Source organism: Canis lupus, chromosome 3 (assembly GCF_048164855.1).
Source record: "Canis lupus baileyi chromosome 3, mCanLup2.hap1, whole genome shotgun sequence".
NCBI lineage: Eukaryota > Metazoa > Chordata > Mammalia > Carnivora > Canidae > Canis > Canis lupus.
In genome coordinates, this window is record NC_132840.1 from 47,165,416 (window position 1) to 47,183,750 (window position 18,335).

General features: G+C 51.9%; 1 protein-coding gene across 5 annotated transcripts in view; it reads right to left on the reverse strand.

The window, feature by feature from the left end:
• The window catches only part of PEMT (phosphatidylethanolamine N-methyltransferase), an 89,314-nt gene that overhangs the window by 67,716 nt on the left and 3,263 nt on the right, over nt 1-18,335 (reverse strand). For 2 of the 5 annotated variants that reach the window (XM_072820849.1, XM_072820846.1), the window contains exon 2: nt 8,558-8,665. In XM_072820849.1, coding sequence (XP_072676950.1) covers nt 8,558-8,650 — 93 coding nt within the window. In that variant the 5' untranslated portion in view covers nt 8,651-8,665. Of the gene's footprint in view, nt 1-911; nt 1,067-8,557; nt 8,786-14,133; nt 14,270-18,335 lie in introns of those variants that run through there. The other 3 variants (XM_072820847.1, XM_072820848.1, XM_072820845.1) reach the window with 3 other exon arrangements.

Sequence of the window (18,335 nt, forward strand, 5' to 3'; positions counted from 1 at the left end):
CAGAAGAGGATGTTTCCCAATCCGGAAACACTGACTGGGAGCCCAGTGGGTGCCTGGCCATGCTCTGGGAGCCAGATTTCTAAGCCAGATGGGAGCGAGGGTCTCAGACAGTTTGGGTTCACACCCTATCCCAATTCCCTAGCCTGTCTGAATGAGATACACACACACACACACACACACACATACACACAGAAGCACATGCATGCTCACATATACTCACATACTCTCACATGCACGGCCACTCACTTACATACTCTCTCTCTCTCTCTCTCTCTCTCTCTCATTGCTGCCAGCCTGTAGCAGACAATCAGGGTTGCAAGCCAATGTTCAGAGTCCTCTTTCCGGGGCCCCAGGCCCACCAGTCCACCTTCTGTCCATACACATCCCCTTTGCTTTGGCCTTCTTGACTCTTGCCCCCCACCCTCCATGCCTGCTGCTCCTCTAGAAAGCCCAGCCTACCTCCTAGGCCCTGTGCAGCCTGTCTCCTGTCTCCTAGATGTGTTCTCTACTTGTAAGCTTTATTACTAATCATACCCTGACTTTTATTTATTTTTTTTAAGATTTTATTTACTTATTCACGAGAGAGAGAGAGAGAGAGGCAGAGACACAGGCAGAGGGAGAAGCAGGCTCCACACAGGGAGCCTGATGTGGGACTCGATCCCAGGTCTCCAGGATCACGCCCTGGGCAGAAGGCAGTGCTAAACCGCTGAGCCTCCCAGGCTGCCCACACCCTTTTAGATTGCACTCATGATATCCTATCTTACCTTGGTGGCCCAAACACCAGTTCCAGGAGGGCAAGGGACATTCTATTCCCCTGGACCCCACAAAGGGCCATCCCTGGGCAGCCCCTGGTAAAGTGAGTGGGTCACAGTGTTTCAGAGCTCGATGGGACCTGAGCTGGGGGTCTTCACCTCAGAGATGGAGAAACCAAGGCCCAGAGAGGGTGTGAACACAGGGAATGGGACCTGAGCCATCCTCCCAGGTGTCAGGGTGGTTCCCTTGCTTCGGCCCAGCGGCATCTGCAGGGTCAGCTTCCTGGTACCCATAGGGGGTTCCTCTGGGGCACCTGAAATTAGCCAACAGTTGCTAGCTGAGGATCTGAAACCAGAAAATGGGACCACAGAGCAAATACAAAGGTGTCAGCCCACGGGCTCTTGGCTGTCCTTGCCTGACCCACAGCGCCATCTACTGTCCTGCCTTCCCAGCTCCCTCCAAAGCCCAGGGCCACTGGCCCAGGGGCCTCAGGCACTCAGCCAGCAAGACATCCCTAGGCTAAGGGACTATCCTACCCCTACCCCCAGCCAGGTGGTGATTTGCCCTACTTCCTAGAGACGAAGAGCTGCCTCCTCCCAAACTCACCACCCCCTAGGGAGGCTCTGTCTCTCTGCAGATAGGGTGACCAACCCAGGAAGGAGGGGCTCTGGGCGTGCAAGACATCAAGACTAACCCAGAAAGGGGATCCCTGGGTGGCTCAGGGGTTTGGTGCCTGCCTTCGGCTCAAGGCGTGATCCTGGTGACCCGGGATCGAATCCCATGTTGGGCTCCCTGCATGGAGCCTGCTTCTCCCTCTGCCTGTGTCTCTGTCTCTCTGTCTCTCTCTGTCTCATGAATAAATAAATAAAATCTTAAAAAAAAAAAAAAAAGACTAACCCAGAAAGCCCTGGCCAATAGGCAGGTTGGCCATCCTGCCACAGATGAGAGCTGCCCCAGACACAGGCTATAGATCCCACACTTAGAGAGAGGAGTCTGAGACTGGGACCCAGGGGGGGACAGGTGGGCATGGAGGGTTGGGGTGGGGAGTGCTGTACACATGCCCTGGAAGGATGGGTGGTGGGTCTCAGGTGGAAGAAATCACGCAAGCAGGCAAGGGTGTGAGAGAACAGGCACTCCTGAGCAGAAGAGGGGGAGCAGAAGGCTGCGCCAGGCAGGGAAGAGCACAGAACTCAGAAGCACACTCTGAGCTGAAGAAACCCGCTGGCTGGGACGGTTCCCACTGACACCTGCTGTCCTGGCCAGATCCCTTTTGCTCTCCCAAGGGGCCCACGTGGAAGATTAACGATATGGTCACTGTCCATAAAGCCATCCCATTTAGCAGGGTGTCCAAACACACTGATAGTCTCCATCAGCTTTGACGTCCTGACCAGCAGTTTGCCTTCGATAATAGTTAAGACACCAAAGCCCGCCAACAATTTTCTTCTATAAACAACGGGAAAGCTCAAGGCTACATCATAATAACCTGGCACTGGCTCGCTGTGTTCTGACACTGGAAGGAGTTCCCGGGGCTGAAATGGCGCAGGGCTGCGTCTATCTTATCTTTCCGGAGATGCCACGAATAACTGGGCCGGCTAGGCCTCACCTCCCCACAGATCCTCTCCTTTGCAGAGTCAGAGCATGCACATGCCAATGTCACAGATGGAGGTGGGCTCCCTCCACCCATGCACCCCAGAATACTGGGGAAGAGGTCAGGTCAACTGTTGAGAACCCAGGAAATACTGGCTGCGGGTCCAACAACGCCAACAGCGCAGGGCAGGAGCACAGAGGGGGAGGCAGAAGCTCTGCCCTTCAGAACAGCACACAGTGCTGGGGGTACCAGGACGCAAGGCAGGGGCTGCTCCAGGTGTCTGGGAACACCCGGGCTAAGGGGAAAGCTAAGGGGCAGGCAGTGATGCCCAGGGGGAACACAGGACACATGCAGGGGGCACAAAGGACTGCCTCACTCAGATCAACCTGGGCAGCTATGCCCCTTGGGGATCCTGGCAACATCTGGAAACATTTGAGACTGTCAGGACGCCTAGTGGGCAGAGGCAGGTCACCTGCTTAAACACCCTGCAGGATGGCCCAAAATGGCAACAGTGCCAATGTTGGTGACCTGGGCCTGGAGGGTAGGCTGGGAAGGGGATTTGTGAGAAGTAGGGGTGACTGCCTGAAAGAGGTGGCACAGGTACACAGGAAGCCCTTGGAGAGAGGATGAGTCACAGGGAAAGGTGGGGACCAGGACGTCTGGGCATGCAAGCAACAGAATGGCTGGCAGAGGGGCCTCAGGGACCCGGGAAAGGGCTCACACTTTCTGGTAGAAGGTGTGGGGTGCCTTTTTAAGCAACTGAGGGTACACCGGGGCACTGAGCGCTTTGGCCCTGGCCCGTGTTCACAATGTATGACAGAGTGAAGTATGCAGAGTAAAAGGGTGGAGAGGCACAGAGAGTGCTTGGAAGCCTGGCTAGGAGGCTGCAGTGCACACCAGGTGAACAGGTGACCCCATATTGAGCAGGTGGACTGATGAGGAAGGGCCTGGCAGGGTGGGTGAGAGGGAGGAGTGAGGCTGGCCCCTGGATCTCCATCCTGGGCGTCTGGAAGGAAAGCAGAGCCCACACCCCTGTCTCAGCCAGGGTTCAAACAGCTAGCTCCCTTTTGGGCCTGACATACCCAGGTGGGGCCACAGCACAGACCCAAGGTGCTGGTACCCTGAGAAGATTCTGGGCCAAGGACTGAGACACAGACAAAGGGGAAAGCCCCAATTGGTCCCCTTGTAGCACCTGACCTTTTCACCATTTTATTTACAAATTTATTTGTGATCTCTAAGCATGGAGACCACTGGCTCCTGGGGCTCACATAGTGCCTGGCACACAGTGGGTTCTCGATGAATATTTGTTCTTTTGTTTTCAGAGAGAGTCTGAGCAGTGAGGAGATGGGGCAGAGGGAGAGGGAGAGAGAATCTTAGGCAGGCTCCACATGGAACTCGACACGGGGCTCAATCTCACGATCCTGAGATCCCGATCTGAGCCGAAATCAAGAGTTGATGCCTAACCTACTGCACTACCCAGACACCCTCGATTAACATTTGTTGAATGAACAAATGAATGAATGAGGAAAAGCTGTTTAAAAGGAGAAACACAGTGAGCTAGAAGAGTACATAAGGCAAGGAGAACAGGGTTACAAGAAACTGTGAAGGTCAGCAGTGTTGGTTTGCCCCAAGATCCAACAAGAGGAGGACAGAAGGTGACAAAGAGCTCCTTGAGGCTTTGGGAGCAGGATTCTAACAGAGTGAAGGAGATAAAAACCGGCTGCAGGGATGGTCGGGGAGGGACGAAGAGAGAGATGGGACCAGGGGGAATGTCGGGAGGGGGTGTCAGCGTATCTCCATGCTGGCACTGACAGGTGGGCAGGCCCCTCCAGCCAAGAGCCACAGCCCCCAGGGGGCAGACAGTGGGCCTGGAGCAATCAGAAGGCACTGGTCCAAGGCCAGACTCAGCCTGGGCCTCTCTACGCAGCCTCAGACATCACCATCAACCCCAGCCATTCCACTCCCCTGAATTCCAGACTCGAAAGGCCTCCACTCGGGATCTCCCAGAAGCAGAGAGATCAGAGATCTCTTCCCACACAGGCTTCAGCCCCTATGTGGTCCCACATGGCCTCGCCCCCTACAGTTCTGCACCCTGTCTCCACACATCCAACCAATGCTCTGACACCAGGTGGGTGTCCCAGAATTCAACTCAATTCTGACACTATCTGCCCAACTCACAGAACTCAGGAAACCAGCTTATTTGCTTGATTATCAGCTTGTTATAAAGGATATTAAAGACTAGGAATCATCACCCCGATGAAAAGATGAATAAGGTGAGGGACAGGGATGGGTGCCAAGTGCCCATGCTCTCTGGGCACGCCACTCTTACCCCATCTCCATGTGTTTACGAACCCAGAGCTCTCTGAACCCCATCTTTTTTTAAAGATATTTATTTATTTGAGAGAGAGAGAGCGCAAGCAGGCATAGGAGCAGAAGAAGAGGGAGAAAGAGATGCCCTGCTGAGCAGGGAGCCCAATGATGGGGGGCTCGATCCCAGGACCCTGAGATCATGACGTGAGCTGAAGGCAGAAGCCCAACCAACTGAGGTACCCAGGCACCCCATCTCCAAACCCCATCCTCGGGGTTTTACGGAGCCTGCATTACAGAAGTGACTGAATAAATCATTGGCCCTGGGCTACCGAACTCAACCTCCAGTTCCTCTTCCCTCCCCAACCACGTGGTTGGTTCCTCTGGCAACGTGCTCCTCCCTGTCCTTAGGTGGGGGAGGGGTCTATAGTCACCGCGTTAACATAACAAAAGACACCTTGAGCGCACTCAACAGCTAGGAAATTTCGAGGATTTGCGGAGCTGTGTGCCAGACTGCAAGCAAATCCATATTGCTTATTGTAATTCACTCAGGTCCCAACTGGAGCTGGCCGTGCCTCCTCTCTCTGGCGCTGCTGCACCAAACCACGGTACATCCTGTTGACTCTTCCTGCTTTCAAACTGTGTGCAGAATCTGACCACCTCTCCCACAGCTGCTGGTGCCACCCTGGTCCAAGCCACCATTGGGCCTCCAGCACGGTGCCAGCCTCCAGCCCCGCCCTCACCCCTCATCTGCTCTCAGCAGCCCACGCCAGCCTGGAAAACCCAAGTCAGATCAGGTCACTCATTCCCCAGCTCCCCGCTCAGGATCCGGCACACGTGCTCCCCACGGCCCACAAGGCCTGTACTGTGATGCCAGCCCTCTCTCTGACCTGCCGCCCTCACCCTCCGTTCAGATTCCAGCCAGTGGCTGTTCCTTGAAATCACCCAGGACTTTTGTACTTGTTGTCTCCTCTTCCCCCAGACACCTGGGGGCTCCCTCCCCTGTGGAGGGCAGGTTTCCACTCAAAGGTCACCCTGCCCTGACCAGCTTCCTCCATCCCCTGCTTCACTTGGCCCCACCCCATCCTGCGTTTTGGCGGTATGTGTGTTTAACCACAGTGTCCCCCTCCTAGAATGTGGGCTCCTTTAGAACCAGGGCAGGGCGCCCCCCATGTCTGGCATATGGTAGGCCATCAAGAAGTATCTGAAGACATGAGCGAACCCCTTCGGCCCAGTTTCCAAAGGGGATGATAACAGCCTTTGCTGTGATGATCGACTAAAATTCTGTATGAGACTCACTCAGCACAATGCCCAAGCGTGGCAAGTCCCACCAAGTATCAGCTGTCATGATGATTTAATCAGCTCATTAAGCACTTTTACAGGTGCCACCTTGCTTACTGCTCATGCGCTGGGATCTCCCTCCCCAGGCGCAAGAGCCCGGGCCCAGGCCCACCCAGACCGGTTTTTCCTGCCTCCCAGGGCCTTTCCACTGCCTGGCCAGCAGCAGCCCACTAAACCACCCTAAAGGTCCTCATTCTGAAGCCACTGAAGAGCTCTTCCTCCCACTGATGACCACATACTGTTCCAGCAAATAACTTTTTCAGAAGCAAGGCAAATCAAACACTACGACGAGAGAAAAAAGCCTCATGACAAATGCACAGATTACAAGCTGCCCATCTCCCAAATCTTAAGCGCCTTGACTACGGGCCCGTGGGCCACAGTGTGACTTCAAAATGAACCTACAAAAATACACAGTTGGAAGAACCAGCAGCAAATAGCGGGAGGGGCATTTGCATGAAGAAGTGTCCCCGGGCCCCACTGTGCACTGGGCCAGCCAAGCCCCAGGCGCTGGGAGATCAGCCAGGCCCGCAGGGTGAGGACTGTGGACTGCGGAGAGCACTGCACGCTCCCAGCTGACTGCCAGCTCTTCTACAGACTGACAGCATCTCTGTGCCCTGCACCTGCTTCCTGCAGCTGCTTTAACCAATTCCGCAGACTGGGTGCTTTAGAGTAACAGGAATTTGCTCTCCCAGTTCTGAAGGCCAGAAGTCCAAAATCAGTGTCTCTGGGCCAAATCAAGGTGCTGGCAGGACCATGCTCCCCCACCCCCACCCCCACGCCCCACGCTCTAGGGGAGAATCTGTCCCTCACTTCTTCCAGCTTCTGGTGGCCATGGCCTTCCTTGGCTGGCAGCCACATTACCCCAGTCTTCAAAGCCAGGGTCTTCTTCTTCCCTCTGCCTCCCTTTTATAAGGACACATGACTGCATGAAGGCACACCCCAATAATCCAGAACACCCTCCCCATCCTGAGATCCTTAAACCTGCAAAGCTCCCCTTTTTTGCCATATATGGTAACTTTCACAGTTTCCAAGGATTAGGACATGGACATACGTCTTTGGGGGCCATTTCTCCAGCCTGCCACGTACCCACCATACCCACCGCCGTCTTGTGCCACAGGAGGAAGGGTGAGGGTGGGGACTGGAGATGGGGAGAAGAAATGAGGGTAGAAGGGGACAGGAAGATCAGGTACTGTGGAAGCCCAGCTCTTGCTCAGATGCCTGTGGCAGGTCAGGGTCAGCTCAGACACAGGGGATCCCGGGTGGCCTGTGGCAGGGGTCCCAGGAGGCCTAAAGGATGGTTTTAGACACAGCAAGCTCTGGCCCTTTGGTCCTCTGAGCTCCTCTCTTCCATTAGGCCCTCTCTAGCCGGAGGCCTGAACCGACCATCTCGGGGGTGGGTCCAGCCTGTTCAGGACAGGAGGGACAACACATGGGGAAGGCGGCCTCTTTGAGAGGGGCAGCCCCACCCCCCACCCCCACTCCCACCCACCCCGATCTCCCCAGACAGAGAAAAGACCTAACTCATAAAGCAGATGAAAAACATGTCCCGTTCTGCCTCTGGGACCAAGTGGTCACTCGAAATGAAAACAGTCTGGAACAGTATGTTGCTAATGCTGAGCTTTGCCTCATTCTTTAGGCTACCCTCAAGGGTGATCACAGGACGTTCGTGGCTCTGCATCAGCAAACCCAGGTACAGGCACAGGGCAGGAGCCTCACAACTGCCACCCCATCTCATCCCTCCAGAAAACCCAAGAGCTTCCCCCATATCCTGCGGGGGGAGGAGGCATCACAGAGAAGCTTGTAGCAGGAGTGACTGTCTGCCATTCCCACACCTTCTTCCAAGGACTCGGAGCTCCTTTCCCACACAGCCTGGTCCCCTGGACCCACAGAAGAGCTGGGTGCTCCTCTTTTTCCTTCTATGTTCACTTTTTTTTTTTTAAGATTTTATTTATTATTTGACAGAGAGTAAGAGAGCACAAACAGGGGGTGTGGGAGAGGTAGAGGGAGAAGCAGACTCCTCTCTGAGCAGGGAGCCAAACATGAGGCTCCAACCCAGGACCCTGAGATCATGACCTGAGCTGAAGGCAGACACTTCACCGACTGAGCCACCCAGGTAGCCCCTGTGTTCATTTCTTGCCCTCTCATTCTTGCTCCCCAGCACACTCAGTCCAATGGTGTGCCAATCATTTTGCAGGGAGGCCCATTCAGGAAAAAATGATCATGTTTCTGGAGCACATGTGAGAAGGTGGAGATTCACAAGAAAGCAGCTTTACTGTGCAGCATGGCAGAGAAGGAACAGAGCCCCTATGCTGAGGCCATCTACGACACCCACTGGAAAACTAAAATCCTAGGGCACACATGGGCAGCCCCGCTGTCACTGCCAGGATATTGCAGGATCCCCAGAATGAGGGGCTTCCCTGGTCAGCATCCCCTAACTGGGTTCTGACCTTGACGGGGAAACAGAAAGGATGATTCCACACTGGCCAGAGACAGACACAGGGAGGGAAGAGCCATTTGTCTGTCTGTCCACGCAGCCAATCCAGACAACGCTGGTGCGAGGGCACTTACCACATTCCAGAAGAGTGGATTGAAAGCGATGGTAAGGATGGCAGCCACAAAGCAGGGATCCGAGGGGTCCACGTAGCCCAGCAGCCAGGTCATAACGCAGAGGTCTGCCTGCAGGGACAGAGACAGCATCAGCGGGAGAACCGCCCAGTCCCTGACAGCCCGGCCCCACAAGCTGAACATGGAGTGACAAGCCCCCGGAGCTCAGAAACAAAGTTGCCCTCTGGGAACACTCTGGGAGACTGGGGCACAAGCAAGTCCAGCAAAGGTTACTACAGTGTAATCATAAAACTGAAGATAAAAAGCTGAAACCCAACCACCCGCATCGTGCCCAGTCAGAGGGTGGCCCGGCTGGCAGCAGAAGAGCAGCAAATAGGGACACTAGACAAGGAAATCACTGGCGCCAAGGATGAGTGGCCAGCACCCTGAAGGGGAAGTGACCACACCAGGACAAAGGTCTGGGTCACCATCACCAGGTGCCATGCCTGACACCATGCATTGCAGAGGGCTTCAGAGGCCCCAGAGCAAACCCAAGGGGCTGGCATTCATGGTAAGGAACACGCAGCCTCCCTAGTAATCAGGTAAATGCAAATTAAAACAACAATAACGTGCCTCCTTCTCACCAGCCCTACCGAGGGATAGCCTTGAGTGCTGGGGAGGGTGTGAACTGAAAGGCGTGCTCCTACTTGTCAGCAATTTCACTTCTGATCGCCTGTCCTGGAGAAACTCATGCGAGCGTGCAAAGCGCGTGTGCAGGCAATGAAAAAGATGAGCAACTTAGCTGTCCATCTATGGAAGAATGGATACAGAGAATGGGGCCCATTCCTAAAGCAGCTAAGCTACACAATTTAAACAAACTAGCCATGTGTCAACCTGGAATATTCTTTTAAAAATGTCAACTGAACAGAGCAAGCTGTAGAATTGCCACAGCATATCTATGTGTATATATATGTATACATAAATATACATATATATATATACATTTATATAAAATAACACACAACACATTGTACTAAATGTTCTTTCTGTGTGTATGCACACGACATACCAGCTTCATGCCACGTGGGGCATCTCCAGCAGGTTTCCTGCCCTCTGCAGTCCACACTTGGGCTGGATCACTCCCTGTGGTGGGGGCGTCCCCTGCACCATAGAGTGTTCAGCGACACCCCTGGCCACCACCCACTCAGTGCCAGTGGCACCAAAAATGTCTCCACACATGGCCCCAGTGTCCCTCAGGAACAGAATTGAGACACCCTGCCTGTAGGGACGGTGGGAAGACTCTGGAAAGTCACTGAACATAGAAGATGTGGCCCAGCATGTCCTTCGCGTGTGTAGGCCTCCTGTCCCAAGTCTAGGGCAAACTTCGCCTCTTAGGCACCAAGGGCAGAGCTAAGAATGAACGAGCCAAAAAAGGCACCGCTATGTGAACATGTGGATGACATGGCTGAGGGACAAAGTGGCCATGGGAGCCCACAAGCGCATTATTAATAAACAAATGACAAAGGAGGACTCACTCAGCAAACAAGGAAGAGTGACATTAGAAGCACAGCCTTGCTCCACACTGATCACAGGCTCTGGGCACCCTGTGGGCACTACCGACACCCACCAGGCAGGCAACCCCGCACCCTGTCCTCCAGCCTTCTTCTCTTTTGGTCCCAGGTCAGACTCCCCCACCCACCCAGGCCCCCAGTATCACGCAGAGCAGCGGAGGCTCAGTGGCCCTCGGGGCGGACACCTTGCAAGGCATGAGGCCATGACAGGAAATTCCAAGTTGCCCTGGAGAGCACACCAGGAGAGGTGAGGCCACTCATGAAGGACCAAATGGCTGAATAGGCCTCAAAACAGGTTGTCCACCCTGGAGGAAGACAGGCACACCTCAGCCCCAGAACTGAACCTGAGGGCATTCAATCTTCTGTTGAAAAGAAACATTTATTAAGCACCCGACTGCAAGGCCCATTGAGAGGCTGCGATGGGGCTGACTGGTGGAGCAGGAGCCCTGAGGAGGGATGGAAAGAGAGCTGGGCTGGGGAGCAGCCATCAGAGTGGGGCTCTGGTCCTGCTCGGCCACTTACAGAGCAGGACCTGCCTCACTGCCCCTCCTCCCTGAAGGTCCCCATCTCAACCCTCAATGCCCAGCCAAAGCTTACCTGCCATTGGCCCTTGTCCTCTTTCATCCATGAATCCAATCTGTTTATTGATCCCATTGTTCCCACTGCCCTCAGCCAGCTTCCCATGCCTCACTTCCTGCCATGCTCTGGACCCCAGGCCTCCTCACCTGCACTGAGCTCACCCATCCCAGCGCGCACTGACAAGTGATAAATTCATTGCATCCACTGGATCCACCATCACCTGCCATCCTTCCTGCCCCATCTGTCACTCACACCAAACATCATGCTCTAGACCCTCTTACAATGGGTCTGCACGTTTTTTGGGGTTTTTTTTTGGGGGGGGGGTCTGCACGTTTCTGAAATACTCTTTATCACTCTACACCTCTAGGCGAACTCCTATTCACCCCTCAAGACCCAGCGGGAGCATCTCTTCTACCTTCACCAGTGGCACTCTTTTGTGTCTTTAGTGTACACCCTGTTATGATTATTTGGTTACAGTGCCTATCTCATACTCATCTCTCCAGGCTAGAGGCTACTATTTCCTCCATTTTTGTGTCTTCCACCTGGTACAAAGAGTAAATATTTGCAGAATGAACAGCAACTCTTGTTTCATCATCAGTAAAAAGTAGGGGCTAAAGGTACATCTCTGAAGGGACCTCCAGCTCAGCTGCCTGTGCTCCTGGGACTCTGATTCCCTCCCTTCTGGCTTCAAATTGGAGGCAGAAAATTGCCCATGTGGCCGCAGTGGAGATTCTGCAGGTGGACAGCCGGCAGTGGCCAGCTGATCCCTCTACTTATAAGGCCACAGATTCACCAGGTGCCCAGGCGCTGTGCTTCATAAATATTTTTTTAAGATTTTTTAAATTTTTATTTATTCATGAGAGACACAGAGAGAGAGGCAGAGTCATAGGCAGAGGGAGAAGCAGGCTCTCTGAGGGGAGCTTGATGCAGAACTCGATTCCAGGACACTGGGATCAACCTGGGCCAAAGGCAGACGCTCAACCACTGAGCCACCCAAGTGCCCACCCCTTCATAAATATTTTTATGGCACCTTTTAGGCTGTGTAATCAACTAGTGTTCACCAACACTGCCAGGAGGTGGGATGGCCAGACAAGGGATGGGACAGGGCTTTCTCAGGTTCTTAGAAACCCTGGGATAGGATCTCTTCAAGGCAGGTCAGTCTCCCAGGGTGAGGCCTGCCCATCCCTCAGATGTACAGCTGGGTGGAAGGTGTGTGCAGGGAGGAACACCAGGGAGCTACTAGGAGTCCTGATGCCGTGGCCTTCCCTGAACTCCACTACCCATCATCCCCTCCAGATACTACTCGCCCCTTGCAACAACTCCATAAACTGGGCATCCTCACCAACCATTCATCCGAGGCCGCCCACAAAAGGTCCTCTAAGACCCAGGCTTGCCCTCGATCATCACATCACAGAGTGTAGGGCCAGCACATGAAATGTACTTTTCACCCTGCTAACTTTTACGACACCAGGCACTCCCCGTGGGAATTTATATGGCAACTCGACAGACAAGGATTCGATTGTTAGCCAGATTCCCTTTGAAGGCCACCATTCTTCCAGAGCAGAATTCTCTATTCCTGTTCTCCTACCCTCCCACACAGTAAGGCAGCATATGTTCGTGACAAGGGAAACACCAACAGTCGGGGTCTCTAGTTGGTTGTGGGTCTATTCTCACTAAGCAGAGAGAAGTAAAATATTCTCCACCCCCCCACACACTCCCACCTCCACCCAGAGCCTCCTACCCCTGCCCAGAGCCTCCCACCAACTGTCTCCTCCCACTGTCATCAGCATCCTCATTTTACAGATAGCCAAACTGAGTTACCTGCAGGCCTGATTCTCAAAGCCCTGCTCTGTGCCCACACAGCCTGCACACTCATCACTTTTTGCTACGAGCTGGTGGCTGGCTGAAGGGATGCATGCCTTCTCGAGGATAAGAAACCCCAAATCCCAGGCGAAACCAGTGTGCCCTCAATATTGTGCTGCCTGTCCCACAGGCTGACCCTGCACTGGTGGGACCCAGCCAGAGGAAAGAGGGTAAAGTGTGAGGTCCGCAGCAGGCACCCATCCAGCTAGAGAGTGGGCACAGGTGATGGCCAGAGGGTCGCGGCTGGAAACCCAGGCCTGGGGACACCAAGCAGGTGAGAACCGAACAAATGGTTCAGGGTAGGTTCTGTGAAGCAAGGTAGGGCACTGACGGGGAGGAGCACAGGGCATTTTCTGGGGTGATGGAAATATTTTCCATCTCACTGGAGTCTAGGTAGCCAGGAGCTTGCATGTTAGGCCTTCCAACTGGGCTCTAAGGTCTATGCATTTCTCTGTGTGTAAATGACACCTCCCCAGGGAGGAAGGTTAGGGAGGGCCTCAGCATTGGGAACGGTGACCTGTGCCCCCTATTTCCCCACCAGCCGGCAGAGGAAACCATATTCTCTGGAAATGCTGAAGATGTTTTTAAGGATTCAACTCAATGTCCTTCCGAGCATCCACTTGGGTGCCCCTATTCTAAGGGGGAGTCTGAGGACAAAGACCTCCTGCAAGAAACTTCCCAGTGCCAGATAACAAGACCAAAGAGTATTTATTTAAAATTCGCATGCCTCATCTTGGAGAGCACTACTGCTAGGCCTACTTTGCAGATAAGAGAGCCAAAAGCTCAGAGAAACCCCCAGATCACAGGCAGAGGGCAGAGCCAGGCCATGGCCAACCCAGCCCTTCCAGATTCCTGATAGAAGCCAGGGCTTTCGGTAAGGACTTAGAAATGCTGCAGCCACTGCTGCAGTGAGGGAAGGAGCAGTCTCGAATACCCGCAAAGAGACAGGGCAAATGAGCAGGAGAAATTAGCTCCTTTCGCCTTTTGTGGCAGCTGAGGGAGGGAAACTGAGGCACTTAAAGGTTAACAAGCTAAGGCCAGCCACAGCTGGCAGCAGGGGACATCCAACAGAAGCTCCCAGTTAGGACTGAACTGGTTAAAACTGGAACCTCAGCCCCCACCAGGTCCCAGTGTCCTCAGGTCAAACTGTCTTGGTGGGAGGAGAGTATCCCGTCACCTGGGTCACCTTGAGAGTGGGGGATCTGCGTTGCCTGGCAGGAAAGAATGACTAATATTCCACAGTGGTACTCCTCCTGGACCCAAACGTCCTCTCCTGATTGTTGTCACTTCCCAAAGCTCACCTGAAAGGGCGGCCCTCCCTCCCGAAACTGGATAGGGAGTATCCCCAGGTGACACTTGAGCAGATCAGGAGGGTCCCAGATCCCGGGTCTCTTGCGTCATTCCTGACACCTGTGGGCTGCCTTGACTATGGGGAAGGTCCCCTGCTCCTCCCCTCCCCTCCCCACCCCAACCTCATTAAAACAGCAAAAATCTTGGCTTCCTCTGCTGGGTAATTCTAAGAATGGAATCCCGCTCCAAGGTCACAGACTGCAGAGCTCTGTGCTTGAAAAGAGAGACACTACCTACCAGAACCAGGAATAATTCCACTCAGGTCACCGATGAATGGGCTCAGCTACTGAAGCCCTACGAGTTGGTAAGGAAGCGGCTCATAGCAATTTCACGTTACTGCAGGCTTTGAGGACACTTCAGGGAATGATTTGCTGCGGGTCAACAGCACCCAGGGTCACATTGTGACATACAAACAAACAGCAGAGGCCCAGAGAGTCAAAGTCACATCGATCACAAGTGGGATCCATACACCACGTACAGCAAAGGGCAGGAGGAACCAGGGGGGATGGGGTCCTCCAGCACCACTCTCCATCACAGCAAAATACGTCTTTGGAACCACAGTCTCTTCTGCCTTTCCCAGGGGACCCTCAAGGGCCCCCTGGCATTCTCTGTGGATTCAGGCAATGTTTATTGGGCAACTTTTGGTTAGAGCCCCTGTTTGACACAGGACACAGACACAAGAATGAACGTGCCAGTGTCTTTTTCTTCAAACTTTTACATGAAGGCAGTCCTCCTTCCTCATTTTATCTACTCTGTATGGGGGAAGGGGGGCATCTGGCTCAGAAGAAGATCTCTGGGCAGCTCACAATCTGAGCTGGAATCGGATCACTCCCACCCTCTGGGAAGGACCACAGGCAGGCCTTCTGTGACCAATCTCAGCCCAGGGTTTCCCTTTGATGAAGCAAGGGCGATGAGACTGCTCCCCCCACCCACCGTCCCCAAGGTGACATTCTGGACAGAGGGGAGAACAAGGTACAGAGGGTGCTTCCAGGGCTGAGGCTGTCCTGTCCCCTCCCTCTGTTTGCTTACAGCTAACTAATACAGACATCTCACCTTGTTCTAGGGGGGCCCTCTAGGAAGGACATGTTCCTTAGGACATGAGTCCTAAGGAAGAGGTAGAAAGTCCTAGGACACTGATCCAAGGAATATAGCCCTCATGCTGAACTCTGAGGGCACACAAGCCCTGCAAGCCATCTTAAGACAGGAGGTTTGCTGGAATGTCACAATGCAACGGTGGTCAGCTACAATTTCTGGAAAAACACTGATGTGAAGCATTCCTAAATCCCACAATAAAAAGAAATGGCCAGCAGCTGTTCTAATTCCCCATATCTATAACTCCTTTCAGGAAAGGGGAAGATGTCCATTCCTCTTCATTCAACTAGTGTGTCCTGGACCAGGTGCAAAAAGGCGCTGGCAGCTGATGTGCAGCCTAATGAGCAGGACCAAGTGAGCCCCTTTCCTGGGAGTGGTATCCATGGATGGGTCCTGTGCTTCTCAAGGCCCTCATCTTCTCCACCTTGGGTCCCCTCTCTTACCACCTTTGTGTGATTGTGACCTGCAGACCCCTGTTCTTTACATTCACCCTCAAGGGTGTCCTCAAGGACACCCCCGCCCCCAGGGTTGATGCTACTCAGTACATATATTTAAATACATGTTACATATTAAAAGCAATAACAATTAGCCAGCTGACCTTCCTTGGGAAGTTACTGGACACCAAGCCCTGGCTTTATTTTTTATTTTTCAAGAAAGGATTTTATTTATTTATTCATGAGAGACACAAAGAGAGGCAGAGACATAGGCAGAGAGAGAAGCAGGCTCCTCACAGGGAGCCCGATGCAGGACTCAATCCCTGGACCCCGGGATCATGACCTGAGCCAAAGGCAGATGCTCAACCACTGAGCCACCCAGGTGCACCTAAGCCCTGGTTTTAATGAGGCAGGGCAGAGCACAGTCCCGAGACAGGGTGTACCCCAGCCTGGTCGGGCTTGACAAACCCCATTCATGCTTGGGCAAGTCACATGCTCTCTGTAAGCTTTGAATGATAGTGGTACTTCCTTCATGGGACTATCAGGTAGATGAAATGAGATCGTGCAAGGAAAGCACTTAGCATAGTGTCTAGCACTTAGCAGCGTTTGATAAAGTTAGTTATTATTATTAATGTGTTATTCAGTCCACACAACACCGTGGGGTGTGTCCATCTTTCAGATTAAAAAACTGAGGCTAACACATGAAGAGAAAGCCGACAGAACTAAAAGATGAAACAGATAAACCCATCACAACAGCTGGCAACCTAACCTCGATAACCCCACTCTCAAAACTGACAGAGTAGGCAGGCAGAAAACCAGTAAGGACGGAGATGACCTGAACAACACCGTCAATTACATGGCTTGACTGATGTTTATAGGCCATTCCATGATTACAGCAAATAACACATCCTTCCCAGGCACACATAAACATCCACCATGACAGACAAGTCTGGGCCATAAAACAAATCTTTTTTTTTCTTCTTTTTTTTTAAGTAGGCTCCACATCCAGTGTGGAGCCCAATACAGGTGGGTCCTGAACTCAGAACCCTGAGATCAAGACCTGACCTGAGATGAAGAGTCGGACGCTCAACCGACTGAGCCACCAGCACCCCAAGCAAATCTTACATTTCAAAGAATCAGAAAACATAAAAATATGTTCTCAGATAATAACAGAATTAAACAAGACATCAACAACAGAAAGCTATTGTTAAAGAGCATGCTTCCAAATGATACATGGGCCAAAGGAAAAATCTAAAGGGAGATTTTAACATACTTTGAACAGAAAGAAAATTAAAATACAGCATATCAGAAGTTGTGGGATGCAGGGCTAAGAGATAAGAGTTATATTAATGAAGAAAAGGCTCAAAACAGTAATATAAGCTTTACCCTTAAGAAATTAGGGAAAGAGAAGTAAATTAAACCCAAACAAGCAGCAGGAAAAAATAAAAGCAAAAATCAGTCAAATTGAAGAGAGAAAAACAGAGGGGGAAAAATTCAAATCTAAAACATGTTCTTTGGGGAAAAGAATTAAAATAGATAAACATCTAGCCACCCTGACCAAGGGAAAAAGTAGATACAAATTGCCAATACTAAGAATGAAAGAGGAGCCTCCCCACTGGCCTCACAAATATTATAGGGTAATAACGGAGCTTATGTCCACAGGTCAACAACTCTGATGAAATGGTCCAATCATGGAAAGACATAAGCTAACAAAATTCACTCAAGATATAGTCCTATATCTATTTTTTTTTAATGAATTCACAGTTAAGAATCTTCCAAAGAGGCAAGCTCCAGGAGCACCCGGGTGGCTCAGTGGTTGAGCATCTGCCTTTGGCTCAGGTCGTGATCCCAGGGTCCTGAGATTGAGTCCCATATCGGGCTCCCCGTATGAAGCCTGCTTCTCCCTCTACCTATATCTCTGCCTCTCTGTGTGTGTCTCATGAATAAATAAATAAAGTCTTTAAAAAAAAGAAAAGGAAAAGGAAAACCCCAGGCCCTGAAGATTTCACTGGATGAATTCTACCAACATTTAAGGAAGAAATGACATCAATTCCACATAATCTCTCCCAGAATACAGAATAGGAGAGACTCGTTTGCAATTCACCCAAAGAGGCCAGCATTACCTTAATACCAAAACCAGACAAAGACACGAGACAACTACAAACCCTATTCCTCATGAGCATAGCCACCAAAATCCTCCACAACAACAAAAAGAAGCAAAGCAAATCTAACAAAATATGCAAAGGATAACATCTCAGGATCCTGCATCACCCCATGGCTGGTTTGATAATCAAAACATCAGTGTAACTCACCACATTAACAGACAAAAAAGGAAAACCCACTTGATCATCTCAACAGAAGCAAAAGAAACTGAGGTTCTAGGAATGTCAATGACTTGCCCAAGGTTATAATGAGGGGCAGAGGAAAGCCCCTACCTGAAGACAGTGAAGCTGTCTTCACTTTGACCCAAAATACTGAAGATAAAAATTAGGTCCTTGAGAATGTCACAAAATCCAGTAAAATAGACTGATATTCTAACAAAGTAATAGCATCAAAGGTTTTTAAAGACAATTTGCATAGCAGGCAAATATCTTCCCCTGAAAGGCAGTCAAGACCTCCCACATTGCCACTGGGATTTTGTCTCCAACTCCTATCATAAATGGGAACTGTACAACTAAACAGGCCTATCCCCCATTGTGGCCTTGAAACTTTCTGAATACAGGGGCTTTGCCTTCGGAAGACCACCCTTTGGTGGGCTATGCTTGACAATTTGTAAAGCTCCTCTACACTCTTATCTCATTCTGGTCTTCCCTAGAGCCTCATTTACTATCCCCTCATTTACAGATCAAGAAACTGAAGCACACTTCTTGACACCTACACTAAGTGACATCACCTACCTGCTCACGAGAGCAG